The sequence below is a fragment of the Bombus terrestris genome, chromosome 2 (assembly GCF_910591885.1).
Source record: "Bombus terrestris chromosome 2, iyBomTerr1.2, whole genome shotgun sequence".
In the NCBI taxonomy this organism is placed as follows: Eukaryota; Metazoa; Arthropoda; class Insecta; order Hymenoptera; family Apidae; genus Bombus; species Bombus terrestris.
Genome location: NC_063270.1, coordinates 16,172,729 through 16,200,375, shown reverse-complemented (window position 1 = coordinate 16,200,375; position 27,647 = coordinate 16,172,729). Strand labels below are relative to the sequence as shown.

The window sequence follows — 27,647 nt, the reverse complement described above, 5'->3', positions numbered from 1 at the left end:
TGTAATATGAAATTTTTCCATTTGATGATCGTATAAAATAAATAAATATTAAAAGAAATATACACATATTTAACTAAATAAACGTTTCGTCGTAATTCCGTAGCATCGTCGATCGCGACCTACTCGCGTACTGCTCGGCAAAATGTGAAAAAGTAGGAAAGTAAGGAAAATAGGCTCACGGTACTTCCTCTTCGCCTTCATCTTGCAGAAGGGTATCCTCTTCATAATAAAATTCTTCACCCCCATTTTGCCAATGTCTCGCCCGCTATTCGACCCGCGAGAACCAAACTATCAAAACGAAACACTTGTCCACAGGTGTAAAAACCGATTAATTATTCATCCAAACCCGATAACAAGATGTTCCTCTAAGATTCAATATTTCCATACGCACTCTGGATCGCACGAATCGCTGCTGACTTCATGGAAACTCGAAAACTTTCTCTGAATTATCAGTCAGTGGAAAACCGAACATGATGATTTAAAGCGGTTGCATGGTTCGTTGTCCGGTGCTTAGTCGTTGTTTCGTTCGTTCGTTGTCGCATCGATCGATCGATCGTGGAGTGACGCAACGAATCCGGCTGAGAATCGCGCGATAATCGAGTTGCCCTGATAATCAGAGCAGTCGATTCTCTTGGACTTGGATCCCCATGGATTGCATGCCGTGTCCGGGGTTTCTGTCGTTGGTTTTTCCAGCATTCGTGCCACTGTTTTGCCGCGGCCACTGTTTGCGTTTGACTGTGACGCCGAACTCTGGGCTATAGCCAACCAGGACTCTGACTACTCACGATGAGGTGAATGGAGAGGGGAAATGTGCCTCTTCTCCTGTTCTTTGCCCGTAGCGACGGTACACTGACTGACGAGCGTGTGTGCGTGGTGCATGCATGCTCGGCGATTTCTTAATCGCCGTGGAAATAATGTTTCGCCCTCTCTAATTCGTCTAAACTGTCTGCTTACGAAGCTTCGTTTTGGCAACGATTCGCAGACGTCGAGAAGACATTGCTAGATATTTTGGTATATTTTCGCGATTGTTTCGTGATTGTAAAATTTAATTTGACAATTAAGTTTCTTCTTTTTTTCCTTCTTCTTAAATTATTAACAACGACCAACTCGAATAATAATTTCTTCATTTAGAGTTCCCTTATCTTCTTTCGTATATTTTGTTTCATTTTTCCTGTACAAATAAATTATATCATATTTGCATCTGCAAGAGCTACGATCGACCTAAATGAAATCGATGCTTCATACGTTTTATAAGTCCAAAGCGTCGTATTATTGTTGCAATTCTCCGTAATACTCTGGTTTTGCAATTTCGTAATACTCCATCGTCATAATATTTATCAAAGCGCAAAGCTTCTCGCAAGTCTATCTCTTTGAAGTACAAAAATAACAGGCTCGAGGTGGTCGAATAATCTAGTTTAACCGCGATGCACTAAATCGTGTATGGTACCGTATAAACGATCCGGCTGGTGCAATCGTCGAATCAAAAGCATCGCGTTTACGCGCGTGAACAACATTTTAAACGTCCTCGAGCGCGTTGAAACGTTTAGTCGGCCGACCATCGATCGGCATTTTCGCTTGACCATCGCTTTCACGCGCCGCGCGTTTCCTGGTTGCCTGATCGTTGTCACCGTAGTCCCAATCGTCGTGGGCCCATCGATCGTGTTGCCACTTTTTTTAAATGCCACCGGTTTTACAGCTCGTCGTCACGAAGAGCAGTTGCGACAGTTGCTCGTACATGCGTTTAGGTCGCTGACAGGTGCACGCCGCCATATGCGACCACCTTGCTCCGACAAGGTTGCACCAAAATGGTTTAGCGTTCTCGATGAAGTCACGTCATACCTTCCAAATCGAGTTAAATGGAGTGCCACCGCATTCGCGCACCGATGTTTCGCACAGTGATGTTTCGAATGGAGAAGTCCATCGTGTTCCCATCTTCTACCACAGACGTTTCTTCGTCCGTTGCGTTGCCAGAAACGCTTTTTCGATATTAAACCACGTGTATTTTCGGACGTGGAATCGCGGCCTCTAGCGAATTCGTGTCACACATTTACCAACGTGGTATTTTTGTACCGCTAAAACGTCTTTCGCAATATCGTGTCCCTTTTTTGAAAACCACCGATACGTTTGGATTGTTTGCTTTCGAGTGGAAAATTTGACGAAAGCTATCGTTGATACGGTGTCAAAGTACTCGTCACACATATATCTTCCTGGAACTTTCTTCCCTTGGAACTTTCAATAGCGCTTAATGTGAAAATTCTGGTACGATGGCGAGGAATACGAGTTATACTTAAAACACGAAGCTTTTAATTTCCAGCTTATGAAAGTTATAAATTACGACTTTGTACGTACGCGATTATCGTATCATGATAGGTCTATCTTCTAAACGACATAAAGTGTTTCTATTCCCAATAGGAAAGAAGGAATTTCAAATGATTAAGTGGCTGATTTTATCATATGGAAAAGTAATAGTCATAAAAGGAAATTGTAGAGCAACAAGTTAATCAGGATGCTGCTCTCTGTTCCTTGTGAGATTCGATTAGCCGCTATCTAACATCTATAAGATACACGCGCGATTTCAACGCGTCACGCAAAAGCGAAATTACGAGAATCACGGAATCTTCGCCTGTTTTTTTTTTCTACTTTCTAAGCATCCTCGCGAAGCGGTTGCTATTGTTAACGCTTTAATAACGTCTGGAATAATGTCGACCGGTATGCCGACGCTTTCGTTAAATTGTACGCGTCTACACGCTGATGTTTGATCGCGGAACACTCGGCGATATAACGTACGAGCCGAACGTAATTTTCGGAACGAGTTTTTTTTTCAGCGATCAACGAGTCGTTTCTGAAACAAATTACATTATTTTACGAGTTTTACGGCTACGTTCAAGTTCCTAATGAACCGTGTCAGTCCGATTTGATGCACTTTCGCGAAAAGTTCGGGTGCTTTGAGAATCCTGTTACCAACGTCGAGAGAAAGTTACGCTCCATTAGAGTAATGGGCTTGTTCTGTTTCTCCAGAAAATCCTAATCTCTTTACGCGAAACAATTTTTGAACGTGTTCCCATGTACATTTTTAGGAATTTATTAATTTAGTTCCGACAAATATTTGCAATTTCCATGATTCCTGATCTTACTCTCGTTTTAATAAACAAATAAATAGATATTTAATGTTCTAAGAGGATGTAAATAATGATTCATGAATTTATCCCAGTAATTTCCGAATGTTCATGTGCTCTCGCGTAGGAAAATACAGAAATTTCTGTCGTTTTAAAAGAATCGTTGTCGTAAGATCGAAATGAAAAACCAGCGACATTAACGACGATTCTTTCGTATTTGTTTTGGGCTCGGGAAACTTTTTAGAAACAAGAGAAATGTATAATTGATTTGAAACAGCCTTAAAGAGCATAACGAGAGTAAATCGCGTATTCGTTCCCTATGTTCGTAAAACTGGCGAATAAAAAGTTGCCGGGCTTGTTTGAAAAAATGTAGTAAGATGATACCAGATAATTCAATTTCCAATGTAGGAAGAATTGATGGAAAGCAATCTCGATATTCAATCGCAGAAACCTCTGATGCTGATCGATAAAACAGCATAAAAGGAACCTCTCGCATAATATCTCTCTTAATAGAATCGACTCTTTCAAGAATAGCTGCATCCTAACCAAGAGGAAAAAGGAGAATCATGAAACAGGATACGAAACGCAAAAGGAAGCATGGAAAACGAGGGGAGAAAAAAAAAACTAGACAGAAAGAGAGAAAAAGAAGCTAAGAATAACTCCCTCTTAGTCAAGAGGAGAAAAGAAAATCATGAAACGAGATACGAAATGCAAAAGGAAACGTAGAAAACGGAAAGAGAGCCAAGCTAAGAACAGAGAACGACAGTTCGATGCATAATCTTTTCGCATTCCTATCCGCTGGCGTGCAGATCCTACTTTTGTCAGGGAAATCGGCCCGGACGAGGAACTTGGAATTAGTTTGGTTGAAAGAGGACAGAACTTCGAACGTTATTGCCATGGGGTTGTAACACAGGTGCCGTTGAAGCGACGGTGCAACTGACGCGATGCCACGAGCACCGGAAGCAGGTGGTTCCAGCCACGCACCGACGACTTTGCTGACGCGTTCCGGCGGCGTTCGAGCGCGGACTCTGCCGAAGAAGCCACCGGGACTATCTTTAAACCGCGATTTACCAGTCAGCCCAGCGATCAACGGCCGCGTGAACCATTCGCGATTTACTCGTCACGGAAACACGGGAATTGTATCGAACAACCGTTTCTCGCGATTACTTAACGGTGCGGCCGGACCGGTGCCGCGTTTTATTCGCCTCTCGATCGAATTATTAGCTTAGGCCTCTGTAACCGGAATTTTACTTGCTTCGAGGGATAGAAGCGGTAGTTGATTATGTCTTGCCACTTTGATTTGAAAATTAGAAAGCGATTAGATCGTACGATCTTAGATTACCGTATAGATTAATGATTATTGGTAGAATGGTATAGTAAGAAGAAGTATACATAATGGTACGATAACGAGCGAATAAAATGTACGAGTTAGAAATGCGAATATATAAATAAGGAAAGCGTGTGGGAGAAACGTACGAGTGTATGTTTCTTGGTTTTTCGATTTTTATGTCAATCGACGGCTAAGATAATTGCAAAAGGTATACATAATTTACTTCGAACAAAATTATCAAATTTTCTGAACGATTAAAGATACGTTTGAGAAGATCGAAGGAGAAGCACAGAATATCGTAATTCGAATTTTAAAATTGCCTCGTTGTACGCAGCGTAGAAACTTCCTCGAAGAACACTGAGAAGAACGCACACGAACGAGTACCGATTCTCCTAAAATCTCTATCTGTTAATTCGTCTTACGTAAAACATGTATCCTGTTCGCAACCGATCTCGCGTTCCTATTCCCTCAAACGCATTACCTTCTACACTATATAATTTTCTATTTATTCAGTTCCCATTGTTAGGTTTCATACTCGGCGCCGAAGAAGTCCAATTTATCGGAAAGTGGAATCAAAGAGAGGAAACAGCGTCGTTCTCGTCGGTAGGACGCGCGTTCCCGGTTCAAGAAGCTTCTATTGTCTGACGACCGATAAGACAGGAAACGGGAGCAAGTGCGACCCAGGTTGCGAAACGTGAGAATCTTCCTGCAGACGAGCGTGCAGCCACGTCTTGGGATTGAGTTTGCGGTCTCGTGAGAAAATGACACGATCGTCGTATTTCGTCAACCGAACCGTCAACCGTGTCATCAGTAAAAAACTGAGCCGCTTTGTTTCAGCGAAAGTGAAAACCGTACCAAGTCGAAGCGAAGCGTTCACGAGGACGACGAACCGAGGACCGAAGAAGTTATCCTTGATGGCGATCTTTCATCTTTAATGAGTTTTAACGTACAAGGTGTACGCGAACGAAAGAAGTTGTGCGGTCGTTCGTGTGTCTCCTATCGAGTGTATTGTAGGCGCCACTCTAGGAGTATTCGTCTTAGGTTGCTGCATAAATTCTCCTTGACTTTTTGTTCGTACAGGTAAGCTATAGATGTTGATAGAATAAAACTATAATATTGTTATGCAAGTCGATGTAAACGCGTTACTAAAGCTCACGAAAGATAAGAATAAGATATGTATTTTTATGTTAGGTATAGAGAAAGCTTTTTCCAAGTACGATGACCTTGGTGGCAACGGATTTTTATCCTTTCAAAAGATTACAAAACAATTTAGAAAGAAAAGATTAAATAATTCTTAGGTCGTAGAGAAGAAGAAGTTTCTTTTAGATATAATAAACCCGAAGATAAATCTGAAGATTTTTTTAAAAAAATGTACAATATCCACGCAGATGGATGATAGATTTGTGGAGGATGTGCTCTGACGGATACAACTCAATGTCTCAGATTTCAGTGTTTTAATTCTAGGTATATTTAGGACGAAAAATTGAGAAGCAACTGTGCAATAGAATTGTATCTTTTATTTCTATCAAAATTAAATTCAAACTTTTTAAACTATGGGAAATATAGACTGCTATAGATTGGTTCTTTTCTTCAAGCCACCATGTATACAGAAAAAGTAGTTCAAATCATAGAAGCATTAGCAGGTGAACCGTTCTCCGAGTGGAATCCAATTGACGGGGCAATTATTCGATTTTCGATCGTGAATCGCCCGCACTTAATTGAAAGGAGAAAATTGTATTCACCTGTTTAACCGATTGCCTCCTATGACGGGCCCGTTAAACGGATAGTAAAATAGACCACTCGTTAAATCGCATGAAAACCATTGAAACATTCTGCAATAACAAATTTTTGATACGACGAAATACATTACCGCTGATTGGTCTCCACATATCATATACGTACGTATTTTAGTTGATTTGTAACAATTTGTAAAACGTGTAAATGAACGAGTAACTCGTGATTAAATGGAATTCTTATCATTTTACAAAATCACGAAATATTACGTTCTATTTATACGCTTAAATTATACGTTGCTACGAGTCTAGAAGTATCTTTCGTACGTGAACTTTATCTTAGAGATCGGATACTCTTTCCTAGGAAATTGTTATATATTTTCTTTTTTTTTTTTGTAATTTTGAATCACTCTTTTGGTTTATCTCACTTCTGCAGGGTACTGCTAATTATCTCTATCGATGTTCTTCAAGTCAATTTCTCCATGCCATAAAAACAGCACATTGATACAGAATGCGATCAATACAAAATTTTGACCGGCGATTCGAAGATCAAATTACATCTCGTAAAAGATGAACAAGCGTCCGAATACCTTCGAAGCAACAGTGTACGTACGTAGGAAAGCGCACACGAGAAATTACGAAGAGAAATTTTCATATAGTTCGTATGCATTCCTCGTCAACTGTAATTACACGATGAGTTGTTGCGTTATAGTTTCGACCTGCCACTCGTTCGATCGCGAATACGTTTCGTTTCGTAGGAAACGTCAGCCAGTTCCAAGATTCATTTTCTTCCTACGCGCGATTCACTTCTGCTTTTTATTTCGTTCCTCTCTTTCGTTTCCTCGCTGGTTTCTACTTGTCTCTATGCTCGAGCCCCCACGTTACAAGCGTATGCATTTCGCGGCGAGAAACCACCTCGAGGCGATTACGACGGAAAGCAACTCATTAGCGAGACCCGTGCATTTATTTAACCGGTGTACGAAGCATTTCAGCGAAACAGTGACTCTAAAGCGAAGGAAGCATTTCTCTTTGCACGGCATTATCGTGTATCAGGTCATTGGGCCATGGAGAATCCAAAGATGGCCGAAAGGATTCAGCGCGAGGAAATCAAATGTGCGTGAAATTATCGGATCTATTCCCTTCTTTTTCTCTTTTTTCTTCCCCCTTCGTTTCTTCGCCGCTGGAATTAATATCGGCTGTGATCGGTTGCATCGTACGGTTCCTCCTTTTTGTATCGTTCAACAGAAAGACGCCTCTGTTACGACACGTAATCAGGCTGCACTTCGCGAGACGCCAATTGCGAGCGAATGGAATGAACAAAAATTAAACAATTTAACAATTCTTGTCTTGTGATTTTTTTACGAGATATCTACGTGATCGTGTGATATCGAAATAGAGCTGCGGAATCTCGATTATATCGGAACATTAATTAACCCATTAAGAAGCAACGTTGCGTCAGCGCTACATTTTATCTGTCATCTTTTTCGATCAACTTATATTATCGAATTCTATCTTTTTAACGTCGCGGCTACGAAAGAGAATTCCAAGGATCGGCTCGATATTTTTCTCTACGAAGATTCTACAATTTTATGAAACCTAAAGGATTTCAAGCATTTATGACATCGATGACACATTTTTTGCTGCATTTCTATCTCAAAGTTTCTACTTAATATTAACGTTCATTGAGCGATTCAATATAAGCGATTTTCGTTCATACGTAATGTAATAAAATTAGATGATTATCGGTATGGCAAATATCATGATCGTTTCGGGCAATCAAGTTCTATCGTATATTACACGTAATCCGTGTTCGATAACATACAATTCGAGGAATTTCCAACCAAAGTTACAATTCAAACTGTATTTTATTAGAAATACAGCCTGCTTTTATCGAAACCACAATTACGACTCGATAAATGGGACGAAACGATTGAGTAGAAATGAAAAATAAATATGTCTGACCGTTCTCTGTGCGATCCTCTTTATCGAGAGTCTTGGTGGATTTGGATGAACGTTTCAAGGTCGCCTCGAAATCGCCCACCACGTCGCTGAGGTCGAGAGCCGTTGATACTTGCGTGCACTCTTGCTTATCGTGGGTCGACCTCGGCAGAGTCGTCACGCCATTCGTTGTAGCAGGTTCCTGTGGTATTTTCGGTAATTCCGCCTCTATTCCGACGAGGGCTGGACTCACCTAAGATTAAAAATATCAAACAATTTACGAAACGACCTTCCTTCTGTTTATTACGCTTGTCTTTCATTCTTTTCCTCGAGGTGAACATCGTTGGACTTTCGTTCGACCTAACTCTTCGAGGACCAACCAGTGAAGTAATGTGTCGATGTTGCGTAAATGCAACATTTAAAATACGGAAATAAATCGTTGTCGAGTTACAGAAAATGTAGGTAGTATAGTCGATACGTTATATTATTACGCAAATCAAAGATATGGAAAGAATTCCTATAATTAAAAAGATATGTCTTATCTTAAAGATATAAGATACCTCAATCTCTTTAAATTTCATGAAACTGTACCGAGGAAATAATAACGAAAAACTATTGAGCCAATTTCCATTGATTGTAAGTGTAATGCGAATTTACATATTCAGAAATATTACGTTAACAGAATCCTGGTTTTTAATGGATCGATATAAGGTGATTCTCGCGATATTACACGAGATATAAAACGAAGAAAAGGAAGATTAAAGAGGATTCTATTATCACGGAACGAAAGTCCATCTGATCTAGGTAACGTTAAACCGTTCAACGATTGACGTTCGAAATGGAGCGTCCTAGATTCACAATTTGGATCTAGGAGCAGTTTAATTATGGAATGAAGCGATCAATTACCAGACCCAGGAGAACCTCCATCGACTGGCATTGCCTTCGACGTTCTCTTTTCTTTCGTCTTTCGATGCTAGACCTGTCGCCGGCACTTCCTGCTGCAACCGCCTCGCAATATCGCACGAAGTCCAGGTCGATGTGGTAGCCGTAAGGGCAGCAAAGACACTTGGAGCCTGTCGAGCCGGAAACGTAGGCCTGCGTCCCCACTGAAGTATACCGGCAACAAGTATTAAAAATATCGTTATCTATTTCATAAAAATTTTTATCTAACGCTTGAATCAAATGACACATAAAATATTTATGTTAACCACTTAGCGCACATATTACGCGCGGTTGGTGACATATACAGGTATAAATCACATTTACTTTAGCTTTATGAATTTAATACGATATATCGTACGTGTACGTGGATACGTATTGTGTATGTTGATGCAAATTCATATTTTTATGAACAAAATTAACTGAAAGAAATGAAAGGATTTCCAGGCAGAAATCCGATTCACTCGCCAAATATTCTGGAATATATCATACACGGTACATTTTAGATATTTCTGCATGTTTCGTGCATTTTATGTATTTTTTGTATATTAAAATATTTCATTACTCGTATTACCAAATATTAGAAAATGTATTTTCGTTTGCATGTTACTTTTGTATATTCCGAATCAAGCAGAGCATGGACAATGGTAACAGTTCTTTCATCGATGATTCCGATTAAACCCATAACCGATGTCCCAATTACGCACTGTATCACGTACACATTTTTTATCGAAGCATCTTTCGCAGAGGATTCACCGACCGAATCCTCGAATGCGTTATACTAGCAATTTAGAGCAACATCGATCTTCTTCAAGATACTCGAAAATAAAATGACCTTATCCTTCTTCGAATAGATCGAACAGAAAATCGAAGGAAAAATATCTTTCGAAGTTAGGTTCGGTCGTATTTTATTTCAAGAGGCGGATATAGCAAACGTCCAACCCTCCTAATGATATTCGAAAAGAAAATGATCTCGTCTTTGTTTGATGGATTCGATAGAAAGGATCTATCTTTGGAAATTAGATTCGATTGTGTTTTATCTCGAGAGGCTGATTGTTCGAGGGTAATGACCGATGCGAAGCGTAAACCGAAATATGTTGTAACCATTGGCGATCATCCAAAGCCACGGTAATAATAATCTGGCAAAGTTCGTTAGCCGCGACAACGTGGGGATCCCATTTACGTGTCATATTGGTCCGTTCATGCTATCGCAACGTATACGTGGCAATGACTCAATGAAGTCCTGCCGCTGTATTTAAAGATCGTAGAAAAGATAATCGCGGTAAACATATTTTTCTTGATTTTCTGATTTTAGTGGACGTCTTTTGGTGATTTGAAGGAAGAATTTTAATACGAAGTAGTCGAAGAAAGGAACAGACTTAAGGTCAATTAAAAATAGATAGGAAATGCACGATCTAATAATAGTATTCCTATAAATCGATTAATTAATTTATCAATTAACTTTAAATGTACAAGACATATTTATTCTTAAAAACAAACGAAAAGATAATTCTAGCGTGGAGTTGATCGACACAATATCAAAAATTATTCTTTTGCACGAGACGAGAAATTGTGATTTATCGTATTTTTCATTTGCGACTTTCACGCATTGTCGTCTTTTACTTGTTCATTTTATTTATGTACGCGATACTTCTTCAGATAATTAAGGGATCAAGCTGATCATGAACTGCAGTAAAGCGTATAAAGGAAATGGTGCCGGAGATTCGCATGAAATTTCAATTTAGAGTTTAGGGAGAATCCGGCTGCTTCATTAGTCGGATCGTTTGTACTTTGTTGAGAAAGTTTCCTCGGTTAGAGGCGCGCTACCGGGTTTCCAAAGTTTTATTGTATTTATTTATAACGATGCGATGCAACGAAAACAACTCGTTGTTTTATCTGATAAGACGAAAAACTTTATAACTTTTTCATTCTGCTATTTTTTAGGACTCGAGTATTTTCAACTAGACAGAAAATTTGGATTATCAGCAGAGTATATCGTTATCGCTAAAATTATCACAATGTTATTATCTATTAATGTCACTTACGTAATATTACTTACACGTTTTCGTTGAAAATGCAGATCGAAGATACATATCGAATATTATATAATAAATTAATAATAAATTGTATAATCTTTTGCAATCGAAATAAAGGGTTTTTCGATACGCACTTTAAATCGTATGAATTATACTCGACATTGCTAATGCATATCATTATCAATAGTCCACGGATTAATATTCATTTATTTATAGGAAACATAAAGATGCAGAAATAATTACATGTAATTCATATAATTTGAAAAGATATATAAAATATTCAAAGTATAGCACTGCTTACAATATTTAATCGTGTTCATAAAAGTATAAATTTATATAGATATCCGCAGCCTAATTATCGATAAAATTATCGCAATGTCGTTGTATGTTAATGCGACTTACCGTTTCCGTTGAAAACGCGAGCCGAGGTTACAACGGTCAAAGCCATTTTTCTACACAATCAGTGTCACTGTGTTTCACCACCAATCACAGGAAAACATCCTCACCACCCTGAAAATAGAAAGAAAAGCCTTCGTTAGTCTCTCTTTCTCGTATTATAAATTTATTATATATTATAAATTCATATCGTGTAGTAACACGCATGAGAACAACGCTCGTAACAAACGGAAGGAAATTCATTCAGAAAATATGTTGTAATTTAAAGAGAGAAATATTTCGGAGAAATACGTTTATTACATGTATCTGACTAGATTTATTAGAGAGCGGCGCTAGTATTATTCTACGAACAAAGATTCTCAGAAACGTGTAATTTCATTAGGCGTTCGTTGTACATTCTCTATTATCCGTAGTATCGTGGAAATTTAGGTATACATTTTTTCCTGATACTATTTGTAATTTGCAATTTATTTACAATAAATTAGTTATACAGATATTAATTAGACAGAAAAAGAAGATTGTTTAATTTGGAACTAAATGTAACAGTCTTACTCTAATTCGACCACTCTCGCAACTGCACAACGCCAACAACTCAATCTCTCAGCTATGCTAGTAACTCACGCAACTCGACAACGCTAACAACTCCATTCTCAACAACATTAACACCTCTCGCAACTCGACAACGCTAACGACTCTACTCTTCGATTCCTCGATTAACTCTGACCTCTCGACTCACTCTCATTTTTCGATCAATCGTTCAACGCTTCTCGATCAACAACAACTTTTTTAGATTCAAATCGTCCTCCTTCGTTGGCGTTATTTTTTCCCTCTCTAATCCCGTCCTGTTAACGCTCCCCAAGAACTAGGTGACTTTGGTCACATAGGCTTTTTTCCCTATGTAAACTAACGACCGAAGGACAGACGACATTGTTTTGATCGATTCCTAATCAGACTTTTTCCTCGCGATACTACATATCTATCGTCAGAATCGCGTTAAACGTTGAAGTTCAACCCTGAAGATCTGCGACCTTTCTTTCGCCGATTCTTCACCAGCGAAATCTTCGTTTTTAATAAAATGCGCTATGGAATTCCATGCAGCGTGCGCGGCAAATAAATTAGTTTCGCGGAATTTCAGGCTGTCGGATATAATTGACGATACAAAGAAAAATCGCGGGATGAATCGCGATAAGGTTCGATACGGATGAGCGACAGCGATACGGTTGCCGTGTTTCAATGATCTGATTATGCGATCAAACCAACGCAAGCAAACTTATACCTTCGGTATATGTATATGAATTTGTTATTATGGAAAATGTACGAGTTATGATTGGTAGTATAAGGTTCAAAGCCAGAGAGTTAAAGAAATTTGTTTCTAAAATTTTCAGTTTTTCGATGCTTCAACGCGACAAAATTTAATTACGAGTATGCAGAATCAAATAATTGGGCTTATAGAAGTTACTGTTATAAATCGTTTCATTGCATCCTGATATTAATTTTTGTAAAAGGAAATATTCTGTTTTCTTCTGTTTTCCTTTTTTTGTCAATAAATTTATTTATCATCTTTGGGAATGGGAAGAATAAATGGAGAAGAAAAGATTTTCAATACAATTTCCAACGTGATATATAAAAAGTAGAAGTTTTTAGTTCATATTAGAAGAATATAAAATATGCAATTGGAAAGATAAGGATTAGTGCAGTGTATTACAACGTTGTTATGATTTCGCAGTGGAGGCACTGTGCGATATAACAGCTTCATTTCTAACAATGAAATTCCATGTTAATATACACTGTGTCGATCGGAGTACGAATTTGCCAAATTGCAGAGTCACCGCTGTAAAATTCCAACGATATCGCATCGTTCGTCTGCGCTGGGGACGTAGAAACATAAATCTGTCGAAACGCATAGCACGGTGCAATTTAACAACAATGAAACTGTGGAAGGTCGTAACCGAATAACCACGATAAAAGCGTCCTGCAACCAAATTAAATTTGTGATACGTCGATCGAAAGAGCTTCCCAGAAAAATCATTTCGACAAACCTATTATTAGGATAGTTATTGACCTAAACGTGTGATTTACAGTTTATGCTTGACTTATTTGTTGTATCCAAAGAAAAATTATTTAAAACATCTGAGATACTGTAACCACGGTATTACATATCTGGGAATTTTGTCAAATTTTTTGACTGAAGAGCCTAATTTTAAAAAATTAAGAAACTTTTAAAATGCCAATTTTTTCTATCAAACTTATTAAATGACTACATTTATATTTCTACGGAAGAAATTGTTGCGAATTCTCAACTAGGTGACGATCAGTCAGCAACTGATCGGTTGATATCGCGAACCGTGAACGCTATTAACGCTCAAGGTAAAGGTAGATTAAAAATGTCGAGTAAAATATAACGTAACACGAATAATATAACACGAGGAGTATGACGCTCTGACGAAGACTGTTTTAAAACTGTTTGAAGAAGCTTCGCCTGATCCTAATATACCAACTCTCCGTCCGGGGGTTTTCCTTCTTACCATGGTTTCTATGGGATGGGAATCTATTTCTTCCAATCTTGTAATTGCGTATCTTGGTGGGCGCATATTCTCTGATGTTGCTGATTGATACCAGCTGTTTACTTTAGAGCGGACCCACCGAGTACTTAGAGCGTTAATTAGCCTCTTAATGAGGTCTGCGTCGTAAAGTTTACAACTTGGGAGATGGGAAAATCAGGTTTTCCTAAAAAAGGTAGACGCGATGTCCGAGTCGTAAACGGACGTTTATTAACCAATAATTTTATCAGATTTTTCGTAATGGTGTGACATATTGTATCATTAAAACTACGACTCCGTTGAATTGGTCCGCGTTATTAGTGCGAAATCGCAGCAATTGAATTGGTAATCCAAACCGGATCTTAGGATCAATGCAGGCGACTGAAACGTCGCTGTGATTTCGCAACGGTGACGCTGTACATTTTGGTAAGTTTATATTTTTCACGAAGCGATCTACGAAATTGTATTGCTCGTCGACATCGAGTCTTACATTGTCAATAACGGTATTACAAATTTATTTGCGCTGGATTATTAAGAGTATAATATTGCCGAATCGCGCAATGTCATCGCTGTAAAACTGCAATGCAAAGTAAAGAGAAAATCGCGTTATCGGTCTGCATCGGGTCTCTACATTGTCAATAGCGATATCATAAAGTCGCGCGTATCGGATTATTAAAAATACAACCCAGCCAAATTGCACAATGCCATCGTTACGAGGCTGCAACAAAATCGCAAGGTAATCGCGGTTAATTACGCGCTTTGATACGCATTGAATTGTTAAAAACATAATCCTATCAAATGTCTATCACCGATACGAAATCACAACGACGTCCGATTGCTCATCCGTGCCAGTCTTAAAGGGATAGAAACGTTAACACGAAGGCTCATAATGCCATAGCAATGCAAGAGCTTTAAACGCGATATCTACGATGTCCCGTACCGTGCGGCTAATTCCGTATGCCGGATTTCTGGTCTGACGGCAACACGTCCTCTTGGCTTCTCTTCGACTTCGCGAACTTTAATTGTTCCACGCTCAGCTTCGTCCAGTTTCGTGCGGATATTTTTACTATCGTTTCCGGTGAAGATTCTTAGCGGATGATTTGCCTGGCTTTCGCGTCTCCAAGAATTCACCCGATGACTACATAATACAGCGTGTGATTTCGCTGCGAATATATTTAGATATACCGCGGATAAATACGTTTCGCGCTGTAGCAAATAGAGAAACCGTGTTTTCGTTAGATGCAAACTAAACGAGTCGTGTCGATACGGGACCACTGCGGTAATTTTCTTCGTTGTATCACGTGAAAATTCACCTTACGGAGTAATTCGTTGTATCTTTGTCTAGATACGTCTCGAAGATAGGAATGATTTCCCTATTACAGTGAGAATAATCAATTTCACCTAAGAGGGTAATTCGGAAATTAGTTTGGAAATTATGTTGGAAAGTGATTTCGCATAGCCAGAGGGCTGCTACGAAATTCTCTAGGCCCTTTTTAATCCTTGGCCTGGAAACTTCGCTCCGTACTACGTGATACATTTACCAAGGAATCATTCCCCGAAGTAATTAGGATTCACGTCGCGATCTGCTTGAGGTCGTAGGGCCGGACGGAATAAGGGACCTTACGGCGAACACGTAACAACGCATTTCCTCCTTTCCTCGACCGACGAAGTCACGACAGTTCGTTAATCTTTAATGAGCCGCCTAACGTCCTCTTCGCTTCAAACTAATCGGTATTAATCGAATAATCGTGAGTTAAAGGAGTAAATGTTCGAATATCGCAGAAGGAAAACACGACGAGTATGTTTTTATTGATTTTCTGGTTTTCGTGTTACTCTGCGATTAAATTTGTATTTTTATACGGCACAATCGAAAATCGAAACGATCTGTTAAATTCGGAGATGCAGATTTTTTCAAAATACCTGATATATTGACGAAATTTGGCAAGCCAAAGATATGTATAGTTATCAAGGCAAAGAATATTTTAATTTCTTCGATGTTTTATACATTCGAGTTTTAAGACAATTTCTTTTCTACTTTGAAGAAAATAAAAGAATAGAATTTCGGAAAAATTGACGAACGCCATACAGAATCTTAAAACCGTTTGGTTGTAAAAAAGCAGGCAACGTGGCTTATCGTATTCTTCCCAAGTCCTCGTTTACATTTATCATAAATCTTCCGACCCTTCCGATCAATTTTTTCGAACGAGGTAAGGGGACAATCGAGTTTTCTCGAAGGGAAAGTCTGTCGATTTTCTTAGATGAGACCGGCATTCCTCTCACGAATGAGGGTTACTTCTTCGAATCGAAGTCCACGCAAAATGGAAACTTGCGGCTCATTACGTATGGAGGTTGATGCAACGAGACGTTACCTTGGAATCTTCGAACGGATACGTTGATCTTTACCAAGATAAGAATATTAAATTTAAGACTCTGCCGATACGTACTAGCGAAATTTCCGTTTTTCTCGTTGGCGAAAGATTCGCGAGATTCGAATGAATTACAACGGGCGGTAACGATATTTTGCAATTTTTATTGTCCAGCGTTTCCCGTTGAAAAATTGATAAATTAATCTGAATGTAAAGAGATACGTATGGCACAAACGATTAGCAAAAGATAAATAATAATCTGTTGAGTTACGAAGCTATAAAATGTCTACGGTTATGAGATGGACCGACGGTATGCTAATACATTTATTTTTAAGTATTCATTCGTTCGTTTAAATATTCATACGCTGTCATTTGTTTCTGTGACGTTATTATAAAGCGACACGAAGGCAATCGTTATCTAAGAAGGTACACCATGTAAAACGTTGTTTATAAGCGGTAGCTGATAAATGGAAATAGTGTGTAAATATTTACCATGGTGTTAGGATGGCTCGTGTTGAATTTCGGCGGCGTGGATAGAAAGACAAACTCTTTCACTCGAATCCTTTGAAAGTAGTAAGCATTGAAATTCAAGCAACGACAGCGACAGCGTGCGTGTGCAACGTCGATTCATCGACGACTGATTGCTTTTGCTCTGACTAGCTCACGCTTTGCCACGTTTATCTTTGTAGCGTTGATAATTTCGTCAATAAAGATCCGTACACGGTATATGATCGTACGCAGTCGTTATTGTGATCGATATGTCGTATTTGTTAGTCATCATCGATGATCGAACAGAATTGTGTAGAAACGATGTATGTAAGTAAGCAAAGGTCTACACAATGATAATAATCGATAACATTGCAGATTCGTATTAGCAACTCGAGAAAAGATTTATTACGTAGGATTTATTACGCGAAGGCATTTTTTAAAATAAAGTATCTTAATTAAATTCAACATTTAGCTCTTTTAATGGATTATTCTTTCGTTAATCCCGCGTGTGATTAATCTCAAATTTGAAAATTTTAAAAGGGAAGAAAAAAGTGGCACGACGTCGCATTATGAATTCTCTGCTTTAAAACGTATGGAAATTTATAATTGGGAATATCGATTTTTTTTTCATTATTTTCAATAGAAAATTATTATTTATTTCTCGCTATATTCTTCCTTCTTTTGCCTTAGAATCATCTATTCGATCGATTGATGGGAAAAGAAAGAACAAGTAAGTTTTGGATGTTTCTTAAAATGTTATTCGTCACGCAAAGGATTAATAGGCAAATTCTATTAGCCGCAAGCACGTAAATACGACATTGACCCATGTAACATTAACTTACCGCTCGTTAGTGCTAAACCATCAAAGCCAACACGTGTTTCAATATTCTATACACTCGGTTCAAAGACGTTACAAGACACGACGTTTAATCCTCGTTATCGAACATCTTTGAACTATCTTCTGGTAAATATTCCAAGGCCAACAAACAGTGTACTCATCTTCAGCATCACACGAAACTTCTTAATGATTTAACTTTCGACTATACACGACAAACTACGAGAAGACACAAGGTATACGACTCTGTTCATCGATACGATCGAATCAACGACGATATTACGAAGGAATAACTGACAAGCAACTCACGTACAGTGGCTCAGAAAAGTATTCGAACGGTTATAGAAACCTTCCATGAATATATTATGCGTATTATGTAAACCATCTTGAACTAGCAGTGCAGTAAGACCCGCTCATCATCATGATTATACCGATAAATATTGAAACCAATTTGAAAATACAAATATAGAAGAAATTTCGCGCAAATATACGTTTCGCACAGATCACAAAAATATTTACACGATCAATTATCCATTAGACGAATAAGCTTCGACATTCAGTGGACGTATTTATCATTAATGTGTGTAACTGCATAATAATTTTTCACTAACAGTAAACGTATTTGCGATAAACATCTCGTAGCTTTAATATACATTTTCAGATTGTTTTCAAATTCACTGGTTGAAAAACGCTGCTAATGAGATTTCACAATGTCTTGTGTGATAATGTAACACGTACTATATAAATATAAATATGTCGTGCGATAAGTGTTCAAACACTTTCATGGATCACTGTAAACGTAACTAAAGCCATAGAGGAAGATTTCGTCGAACGAAAAGCAAAGTAGTTGATTACACGCGAACCGTGGCCTAATTTCAGAAATTTAGTCGAAACCAGCATCGAACGATACGCGATGGCCGAAATTTCACGTTGGATTTAGATTCGACACCGACGGAAGTTTGCGAACGTGAAATAGCTACAACACGACACTGCCTACCGCCGAATGGATCGATACGCAGTTTAGTTGATAAACTGACCAACTGATAGCACAGTTCGCTCACGAAGCCTGTTTGCGAGGATCTATCAAACGTTTGCTGCTTCTGTCATATGACATTCCTCGTTGCCCTAAATTGATAATTTGTGAGGTTTGAAGGTTTGGACGCGAGCCGACTGCTTTCCGATGCTTTGGTCACGAGTCATTCGATACTTAATCGATCACTTCGTTCTGTACTCGAGTTCTGCGATTTTACTGAATTCTTGAAAACTTTTAGAAGAATTAAAGTCATTATTTTGGCGATTTTGAAGTTGGCTAAAAGGTCTTCAAAGATGTTCGAAATCTTCAAAGATCTTCGAGATCTTCGAGATCTTCAAGGTAGACAGTTTTTGACAATTTTTATAAATTCTCTCTTCACAAAAGAAGTTTTATCTCCGCAATTGTCAAGTTCGAGTATTCTGCTTTTTTAAAAAGTCTTTTTTTGTTTTCATCGACATATTTTATTTTATTCGTAAGATGAAATAAATGAACGTCTTCGTCGTAAAGCATAATTATACAATTATGGCATGTCGTATAAGCTGTACGTATATTCATTTCGTTTATGGACATATTTGAGAACCGTGCGATGAAGATGTCTTCGTCTTTATCATCAAAGGAGTCCTCTGCGTTTTTATTTTAACACAGGTCTTATGGCTGTAAAGAACGACCGGATCAAGAAGATTTTTCCTGAAAATGTTTACTACGTTCGCAATACCTTAACTTAATAAAGTTCCACTTTTATTAAATATTAAATTTCACGTTGGAGTTTAAAAGTTGTACTTCTGCTAATTAATAAACATATATAAATGTTATTGCTTTCCCATGTTCCTTCGGTAGACAAGTAATTTATCGCAAACTAAAGAACTTCTCTTTTGCCAACCAATTAATTACGCCGAGCTTTCATAAAAACTCGATACAGCCAGCGTAAAAAAGTTCTTCCTTTCTGTTGCCTTGAAATACCCCCGGTATATACGAGCATCAAAACCGGTATCTCAAAAAGAACAAAAAAGGAAGGAAACAAAACCATCCATGTTTCCATAGTGCACCTATTGCGATTCGTTGAAATATACGTTCGTTTTGTAATCAAAGTCTGTCTCTAACATTCGAAAAAAGTATCAATACCCATATTCACTCGTATATTGTATAGATTTTCGCAATACCTATGCAACCTGCGAAAGTGAAATACTTTAATTGTAAGATTAAATAACTGGGCACAAAACACGATCCAACGATATCAAATCCAACTAATCGACGATGCAATCGATGCAATTATGCGTGCAAATATAATATTTCTATGCATTGTGTCACATATTGAAATAGAAATTTTTTCGGTGCAAAAAGTTAGGATGGTGGTAATTTGATTCAAATATACCCAATTACCTACGACCCTATGCCAATTAGAAGCTAAAATCTCAATTAATGCAACTGTGTATTTATCGATATTTACAGCATTTTGATCGTACTTTATGCTTATATACTTTTATTTATATACTTTACTATAATACTATACTACTATATAATACTATATTTATATACTTTATATATTTATATACTTTTTATTTATATACTTTACTTTATATACTTTTTTCGGTGCAAAAAATTAGGATGATGGTAATTTGACTCAAATATACCCAATTACCTACGACCCTATGCCAATTAGAAGCTAAAATCTCAATTAATGCAACTGTGTATTTATCGATATTTATAGCATTTTGATCGTACTTTATGCGTAATTACGAAGCTATAAAACAGTATGTAACACGTTTCGACTACAAGTTAACACAAATGTAAAAATATTATCAGAGTGCATAGGGGTAAATCATTTAGAGTATCTCGCTGGCGTCCTTGCCAGATTAACCTTGCGCGGCCACTTTCATCCCCCAGCCCTCGTTATCGTCGGAAAATTACCTCGTTAGCAGAGTGTCGAGCACGACACACAGTTCCATTGAATGAAACTGTATTGGAACCAGTACTCTTCCATACAGAGTCCAGCATTACGTGCTATGATTAACGTTCCGTTGTTTGTACAACGATAAACAAAAAGGAAACCGAGGAAAATTGGTTTTATCGTGTCGACACTAGGGAAAGAGTTGTTTGCCAGCGCGTCCAACGGTTCTTCTCGCATCAGATAAGAGATTCTGTCGCTATATCGCGAACAACCTTCTGCATTGTAGCTCGTCCTCTTTGTCTGTCTGCGAGATACTCGCATGCTAGGCTGTACAATGGCCTGTAAACAATAGCGAAGAAATCACACGACAAACGTTTGCGTGATTATGAAGTTTCTCTTGAAAAGAGAGGCGTCGGTGCGTTTCTTTCGAGCGGCCATTGTCCAGCCAATTTGTTCGCTATTTTATTTACGACTTCGTGACTTCGACGCGGGTAAACCGTCGTTCCGAATGCGTGGGTGGCGGTCGTTCTTCGAATGCAAGGCGAGAGAGAGGAATGACCGCTGTTCGAATAATTCAATTTGGAACAATTGCCGAGGAAGCGAAGGAGAAACTCAGGAAACTTGATATTGTGAATTTTTGTTTCTTCGCTGGTTGTAAAATCTGCCACTCGCCTAGTTCTCGTAAATTACTATGTTTCGAATAGGAACACGGATATACTTGTCGCATTTACAGAAGAGCGATCGCAAAGTAATTTCATTTTATGATTTTCGATAGAACTATTTACATTGCGTAAAGAGCGTCTTAGAAAGATATCCATTTTGTTCTTTTTAAATTACCTTTTTAAAATATGAAATCTAAATTACCTGATACAAACATTTAGTCCGTTCGAACTCCGAATAAAAATATAACTTTGAAAAACATGGCAAAAAGAATTCAACAGTTTTTCCATGGCTACAGTACCTCAAGCTTAGAAAGCAGATAATTTGAAGAGAAATTAGTTCAGTATGTACAGAATGTTTCATAACACGTGGAATCCATTTCAGGAGTGGATAGGGGATACGATAAAAACGAAAGTAATTCCGTACTCCTATTCGACATCCCTTCAAAGTTATAGCCATTTTTGTGTTTCAATAATCCACGACAGTTTATGAAAGAATGCTCCGCACGTCGGCGAAATTCGTTCCTACGACTGTATACAAACCGAGGATGGTCATTTCGAGCACCATCTATAGAGATAACCTGTTGCGGATTATTTTACGTGTTATGAAATACCCTGCATATACAGGGTGCGGCTAAACAACGTACAACGAATAACACAAGTTGGTACGAGGCGATTCCTTATGAAAAAATAAGAACAAAATATGAAATAAAATTTGTTCGTTGGAGGCTTAGTTTAAACATGGCTAATTCCGGACTAGACGGGACTAAATAATCGACAGGAGGTCGTTCTACGCGTGAAAATAAGTCGAACGCGCAGAGTATAATTTTTGTCTCAAGGCAATTTGTTTTGGAAAAAAATAAATTTGAAAATTTATCATACGCGTGTATTAGGTCGATTCTTGACTAAACATGATGGAATTTTATTTTCTTGAAAACGAAGCCCCGAAAGGAAAAATTGTATTCTACATCTTCGACTTATCTATTAACTCGGTCCAATAGTTCAATTTCCATCACTTTGCACAAATGTTATCGGATCGTTGTAACGTACATAGATGCAACGCGAAATAAGCGATAAACTCATTTTCTTTTCCTTTTTCTCGACTTAGAGATCATCTCCATATCACCGGCACATATCCCATCGAAATTCCTATCGTTCCTACGAAGTATATCTTCCGATTTTCTCTTTTCCTACGCCGCAGCGCTAAAGGCGCAACAGATATACCTCGAGGCGTTGTATCGGTCGGTTAAAAATCGCATCGGTAATTACAAAGCGTGTATAATTAAAATGTAATGCGCGGGTGCGTCAAAGTATCGTGCAGGAGTCTGTGGAAGGAATTAACGGAACACGAGAGCAATTAATTTCCTGTTTTCCTGCCGTTTAATTCCACCTCGCTCCGACTTGCCGCTTTTTCTCTCCGTCTTTTTTTCCCTTCTCTTCAAAGGGTAACATTAACCCCGCGTTGTGCGGTCAGATAGTAACGAGCACACGCCAGCCACGAGGCTCGCGAGTGTATAAATAGGAGAAGAGAGCCGTGCAACCGGCGAGAGAAACGCGCAAGATAAAAAGTCATACGTGCCACGGTCAAAGCAGCCGCCACAGATGACGAGGAGGAGGATCCTGATGGAGATTAAACATCGGGTCCCCACCGGCGACCATCTTCAACGTCTTCAAGGAAGCACTTAAACTTCCGTGCACCGGTGTAAATCATACGCTTAACCGCGTCGTTGATCTCCTGTGTTTCCTCTCGAGACTCTTGTTTTGGTAAAAGTATACACACGAGTCTATCCATCTGTCAAGAGGAACTTGTATCTAAACCGTGGATGTTTATGAAAAAAGATGCAACCACAATGGGTATCTACTTCACCTACTACGAGTTACGGCTATTTTGTATATTTATGTTGTGTTTTATATATTTTTGCGTCTTCGAATTTCACATAATAGTGCTTATGAGAAGTCGAGGAGCTCGTAACGACGAGATAACTCTTCGTCAAATTCGACTTTAGGAATGACAAATAACAATAACACGTTCTAATGGTCAGAAGCTAGATAAATTCCGTAACACGGTGGGATTAGTATTATAAAAAGCGAATTACGGTGGTGTGCAAAAGTACAGAGCTGGTAGATTTATATTTTGAAGGCGATATCAAAGCACTGTGTATAACCAGATATAGCAGTGTTTATTTATTTTACTGTCTTTTACTTGCTTATGTAAAAATTATATAGTGTAACGAATATTTTGTCAATAAAATCGAAATACATTGAACAAAAGTCAAAGACGTTACGGTATACTTTTTCTTCAGAGACAAATATGGATAAGGATCGTTTCTATCATGAACCCTTCGATTGTTTCTCATCTTTACTTCCTTTGCTTTTTTCTTTCTTTTGTCTTTTATCGAACAGTGTACGATTTAAAAATATCTAGAATTCCCGGAATGACGTTGTCTCGCGTACACACCCCTTGTTTGTTAAGCAAACAGAAGAACGACACCGTAGAATCTTTAACAGTCGACAAAATGGAGAAGGGAGATCGTAAAGGAGAGACGGTTCAAAGTTCGCCATGAGATCTTGCGAATCGTAAATTTTATTTACACGCTCCGTAAGCGCCACTTCATTCAGACGGTCGCCTGGTCGCCTGGCTGCCTCTGGTCGCCTCTTTAAATAACCAACCCGCGAAAATCGGTGCAAAGGCAAGCCCACGAAGGTCAAGATTTAAAGTAGCTGCTGCAATAAGGAGGCAGCTCCAATTTTTAGTAATTTGGCTGAATCGACAGAAACCGACTCGAAGTTAATTAAAATCGAATCACCTTCTGCAACGTATTATAAATTCATAGTCAATTAATGTTCATAGTGATAAACGTTTTTTGAATATCTCCCTTTAAACGCACTCCTTTGAATATGAAAGCTATTCATTTCTTCTCCAATAAACGTAATTCAAATATCGCAGTTGGCACCCTGCAATTTTTAATTCGACTTTTTCCTGTCTTCTTTATTCCTTCGTATCTTTCATCCTCATTTTATCCTTTCGCATATTTCATCAGCTTTAATTTTCTCGTATAGCCTTTCTCTTCTGTCATTTTTATCTCTGTTCTCAATTTAGTAATACAAATTTTCGAGCTTTCGTATAATATACGAAATCTACGATATTTGTTCTCCATCGACAAATACAATTCCAACACTGGAACTGCCTCCTTATCGCTGCAAACTTTTCGTCTCTTCTTTCGCCTCTGTGATACTGGCTTTCTTTGCATGCTGTTTAACAGGATGCGATTTATGAGTTTGAAGGAGTCTTGCATATGTCTATATCGTAAATACGAGAAGCGTCTACGTTAGCATGTACTCTAGGCCCATTAAAATTTTTCTCAATGAACGTACGACGAAAATATCATGGGCAACCGGATGACGAGACCATCGCGTATTTTTGTCATTTTCTTAGGCCGGTTCTGCGTCTTCGTTCTTTCGGTGCTTGTATAAAAACAGGAAATACTTTTTGCCCGTTGACAGCAAACACGAACGAATAAGCCGAGGAGGAATGAACTCTGTACTTACTAGACTGACGAAGTGCAGTTATTTTTCTACGCGATGTTATGGTTAGTTAATCATTTCTGGGGAAGAATGTTCTCCTTGTTAAATTTTCTAATTACCTGCTATTTATGGCTACAACTGGTCTTACGGTAACGTACAATGCAAACGGAGAACAATTCGTTCAAATAAAAGGACAATAGTTTTCTTTCGGAAGAATTGTTCTACCAGAAACGTTATCTGTTAAGCTATTAAGGTTGAGGCAGTGATGTGCAGAAATTATGTAAACGTATATTCTTGGAGAACGTATGCAAATAAAGTAATCTACATCGTGAAAGTACCAAACTTCGCGAGCTTTTTAAGGCATAAAAAAATCTATTTGAATAATAAATATTTTATGGAAGCTTGGGAATATAAATCAAATTTCCATAATTTGGCAAAAGGTAGTTTGTATCGTGGAAGATAAAATAATAGGGATAAAGAAAGATATTATACAAATCCGCGGAATTCTCTACCACGAGCACGATATTTCAAAAGTAGAATTCGGTTAGGTAAATTGATTGAAAGAATTGCAAATGAAATTAACGGGATGTGAAAATAGCAGATTATGATATTAATAAAGATTTTATCGTATTTTATCGAGTTTAAGAATTTCCTTTAATTATATTTAAACCGTTTCTCACAGTAAATGAGTTAAGTTAATTCATCGCCTTTGTAAATGTTATCTCTGGCGTAGGATGAGCTGGTCTGTCTATCGAGAGTTCCACATTTATTTTCATCAACTGTATTCTCTTATAAAGTATAAAATAGCACATGTAAAATATCAAGCTTCGTCAGGTGGATTGGAACGTATGTGGATCCTGCGAAATTTACCCTTTCATCGCTCTGACAACGTTTAATTAAAATACACACACACACACACGAACAATCCATTCATCACTCCGACACAATGAACTGCACACAGATTCAAGGATTTCTCGATACACGACACGCTGATAATCGCGATTTAGTTGAGCATGAAATTGATCTCTCTATTTCTTGCATAGCTCGGTAATAGGATATTGATAGAAATTATATCCGCCTGGCGAATCACATCGATGGAGATAAAATTAAGCTGCCATTGATCGCGATCTAAAAGATCATCGCGATAAATGGTCGTTCCATGGATCGTTTCACAACATCCTTTGATCCCAACCAATGATAAGATATTTATGCAAATTTGTATTTTCGTGGAAACGGACAAAGAAATAATATCTAAGAGAGTTGTTTCGTCCACTAAATATTAGAACGAGTATCTTGCGACTATACTTTGGATATTTTGCATAGTTATGTAACTTTATACTTTCCATGCATACATAAATATTTGCGGTCTCGCTTTGAATAGAAAATGACGGTTTTCTGAATAGAAAAATCATAAAATTACGTCTCCGGCATTTACGTACAGAATATTTTAACGTTTCATAGAAATTAGAATAAACAGATGCTTGAAAAATTTGTTAATGTATATTACATCGAACGGCTATGTACATAGTTTCGCTGTTGCATTTCGCGAAACTGCACTTTCTTCCCCTTCAAATATCTCTCTAACTTTCCCCTTTATTCCCGCCATGTGCCTTTTTTTACACCTCTTCGACGCTTTTCCTCAATGATTATGCATCGATTAGAAAATTTTCTTGAACGTGCATCGATTCTAATTTAACGTACATTTATTCGCGTGTCTACGTTTATTTATGATTGTGATATATTTTGTCCTCGATCAAAATTATATTAAGAACGCTTTTATTTCTGTTTAATTACCATAAATCTGGTTTTGCTATTTGCCGTGAAATAATAGCAGTAAATCCGGTAAATAAACCAGCGTGTAAATTTAACCAAGCTGTCAAGCACGCACGGATTTATTTTCGCGTTGGAAGAAATTAGATTGACTTCTCAGCCTATCGACCGCGTTTAATTATAGGTAACAGAGCCGGTCATATTTTTAACCGAAAACATTCCCGTCATCAGACTGCTATCGAGTAAGCGGCGCAATGTCAATCCTGTTTCTAGCGCAGCAATTTGTCCTCGTTTCTATCTTACTTTTATCATTCAAATGTGAGATAAAAGACACAAGTATTCCAAGAACGAATATTTTCTTGTTCCCTTCACGCGTTAGTTACCTGGCATTCTTTTGCATAATCAAGCCGATATTATTAATGAAATTTTACACGTCACTAGTTACAAGTTACGAACGTTAATAAAATCTTATATAAACACATACGTTACGACAGTGACAAGTTCGATGATTAAACAACCCAGGTTTTACGAATAGCTTTTACAAATTACACGTCAGAATCCTGTTACAAACAATTGAACCGATATTATGAAATTCTACGAACAGCGAAATTTTGCATGCTGCTAGTTACAAGTTGGCAACAAATTCCCTCGCATAACAGCGACAAGTATGATAACGAAACGAACGAAGTTGTAATAGGAGAGGAGATAGTATACAAAAAATGTTGGATGAGTCAAAGGTTCTAAGTGACCAAACGTTTAAAAATATAATAATTGCGCAATTGCGTATGACACATACCTTTGTTAAAAATCCGTTGGTATTTACCAGATTACAAGCATCGAACACACGTTCCACGCAATAACTTGGAAACGATACAAAGTTCAAAATTACCACCACTTGCTCTCCGACGATTTACCAACGTCTGCTTAATGATCGAAGATCGAAGTTTTAACGAGGTAATATTATACGAAGGTTAGAACAGCGTTTCGTATGAAATTATGCATTATGCACTATGGAAGAGGGCGACGCGTACAGGTGTAACTTGTGAAAAATGAC

General features: G+C 38.0%; 1 protein-coding gene across 6 annotated transcripts in view; it reads right to left on the bottom strand.

Moving 5' to 3' along the window:
• Positions 1–27,647, bottom strand: part of LOC100649916 (KN motif and ankyrin repeat domain-containing protein 2) — a 60,258-nt gene that overhangs the window by 13,242 nt on the left and 19,369 nt on the right. For 2 of the 6 annotated variants that reach the window (XM_012320259.3, XM_003393897.4), the window contains exons 2-4: positions 11,495–11,602; positions 9,024–9,223; positions 8,142–8,370 (exon numbers count right to left, since the gene is read on the bottom strand). In XM_012320259.3, the coding sequence (XP_012175649.2) occupies positions 8,142–8,370; positions 9,024–9,223; positions 11,495–11,540 (475 nt within the window). In that variant the 5' untranslated portion in view covers positions 11,541–11,602. Of the gene's footprint in view, positions 1–179; positions 758–8,141; positions 8,371–9,023; positions 9,224–11,494; positions 11,603–16,886; positions 17,035–17,725; positions 18,158–27,389; positions 27,412–27,647 lie in introns of those variants that run through there. The other 4 variants (XM_012320260.3, XM_012320257.3, XM_012320256.3 and 1 more) reach the window with 4 other exon arrangements.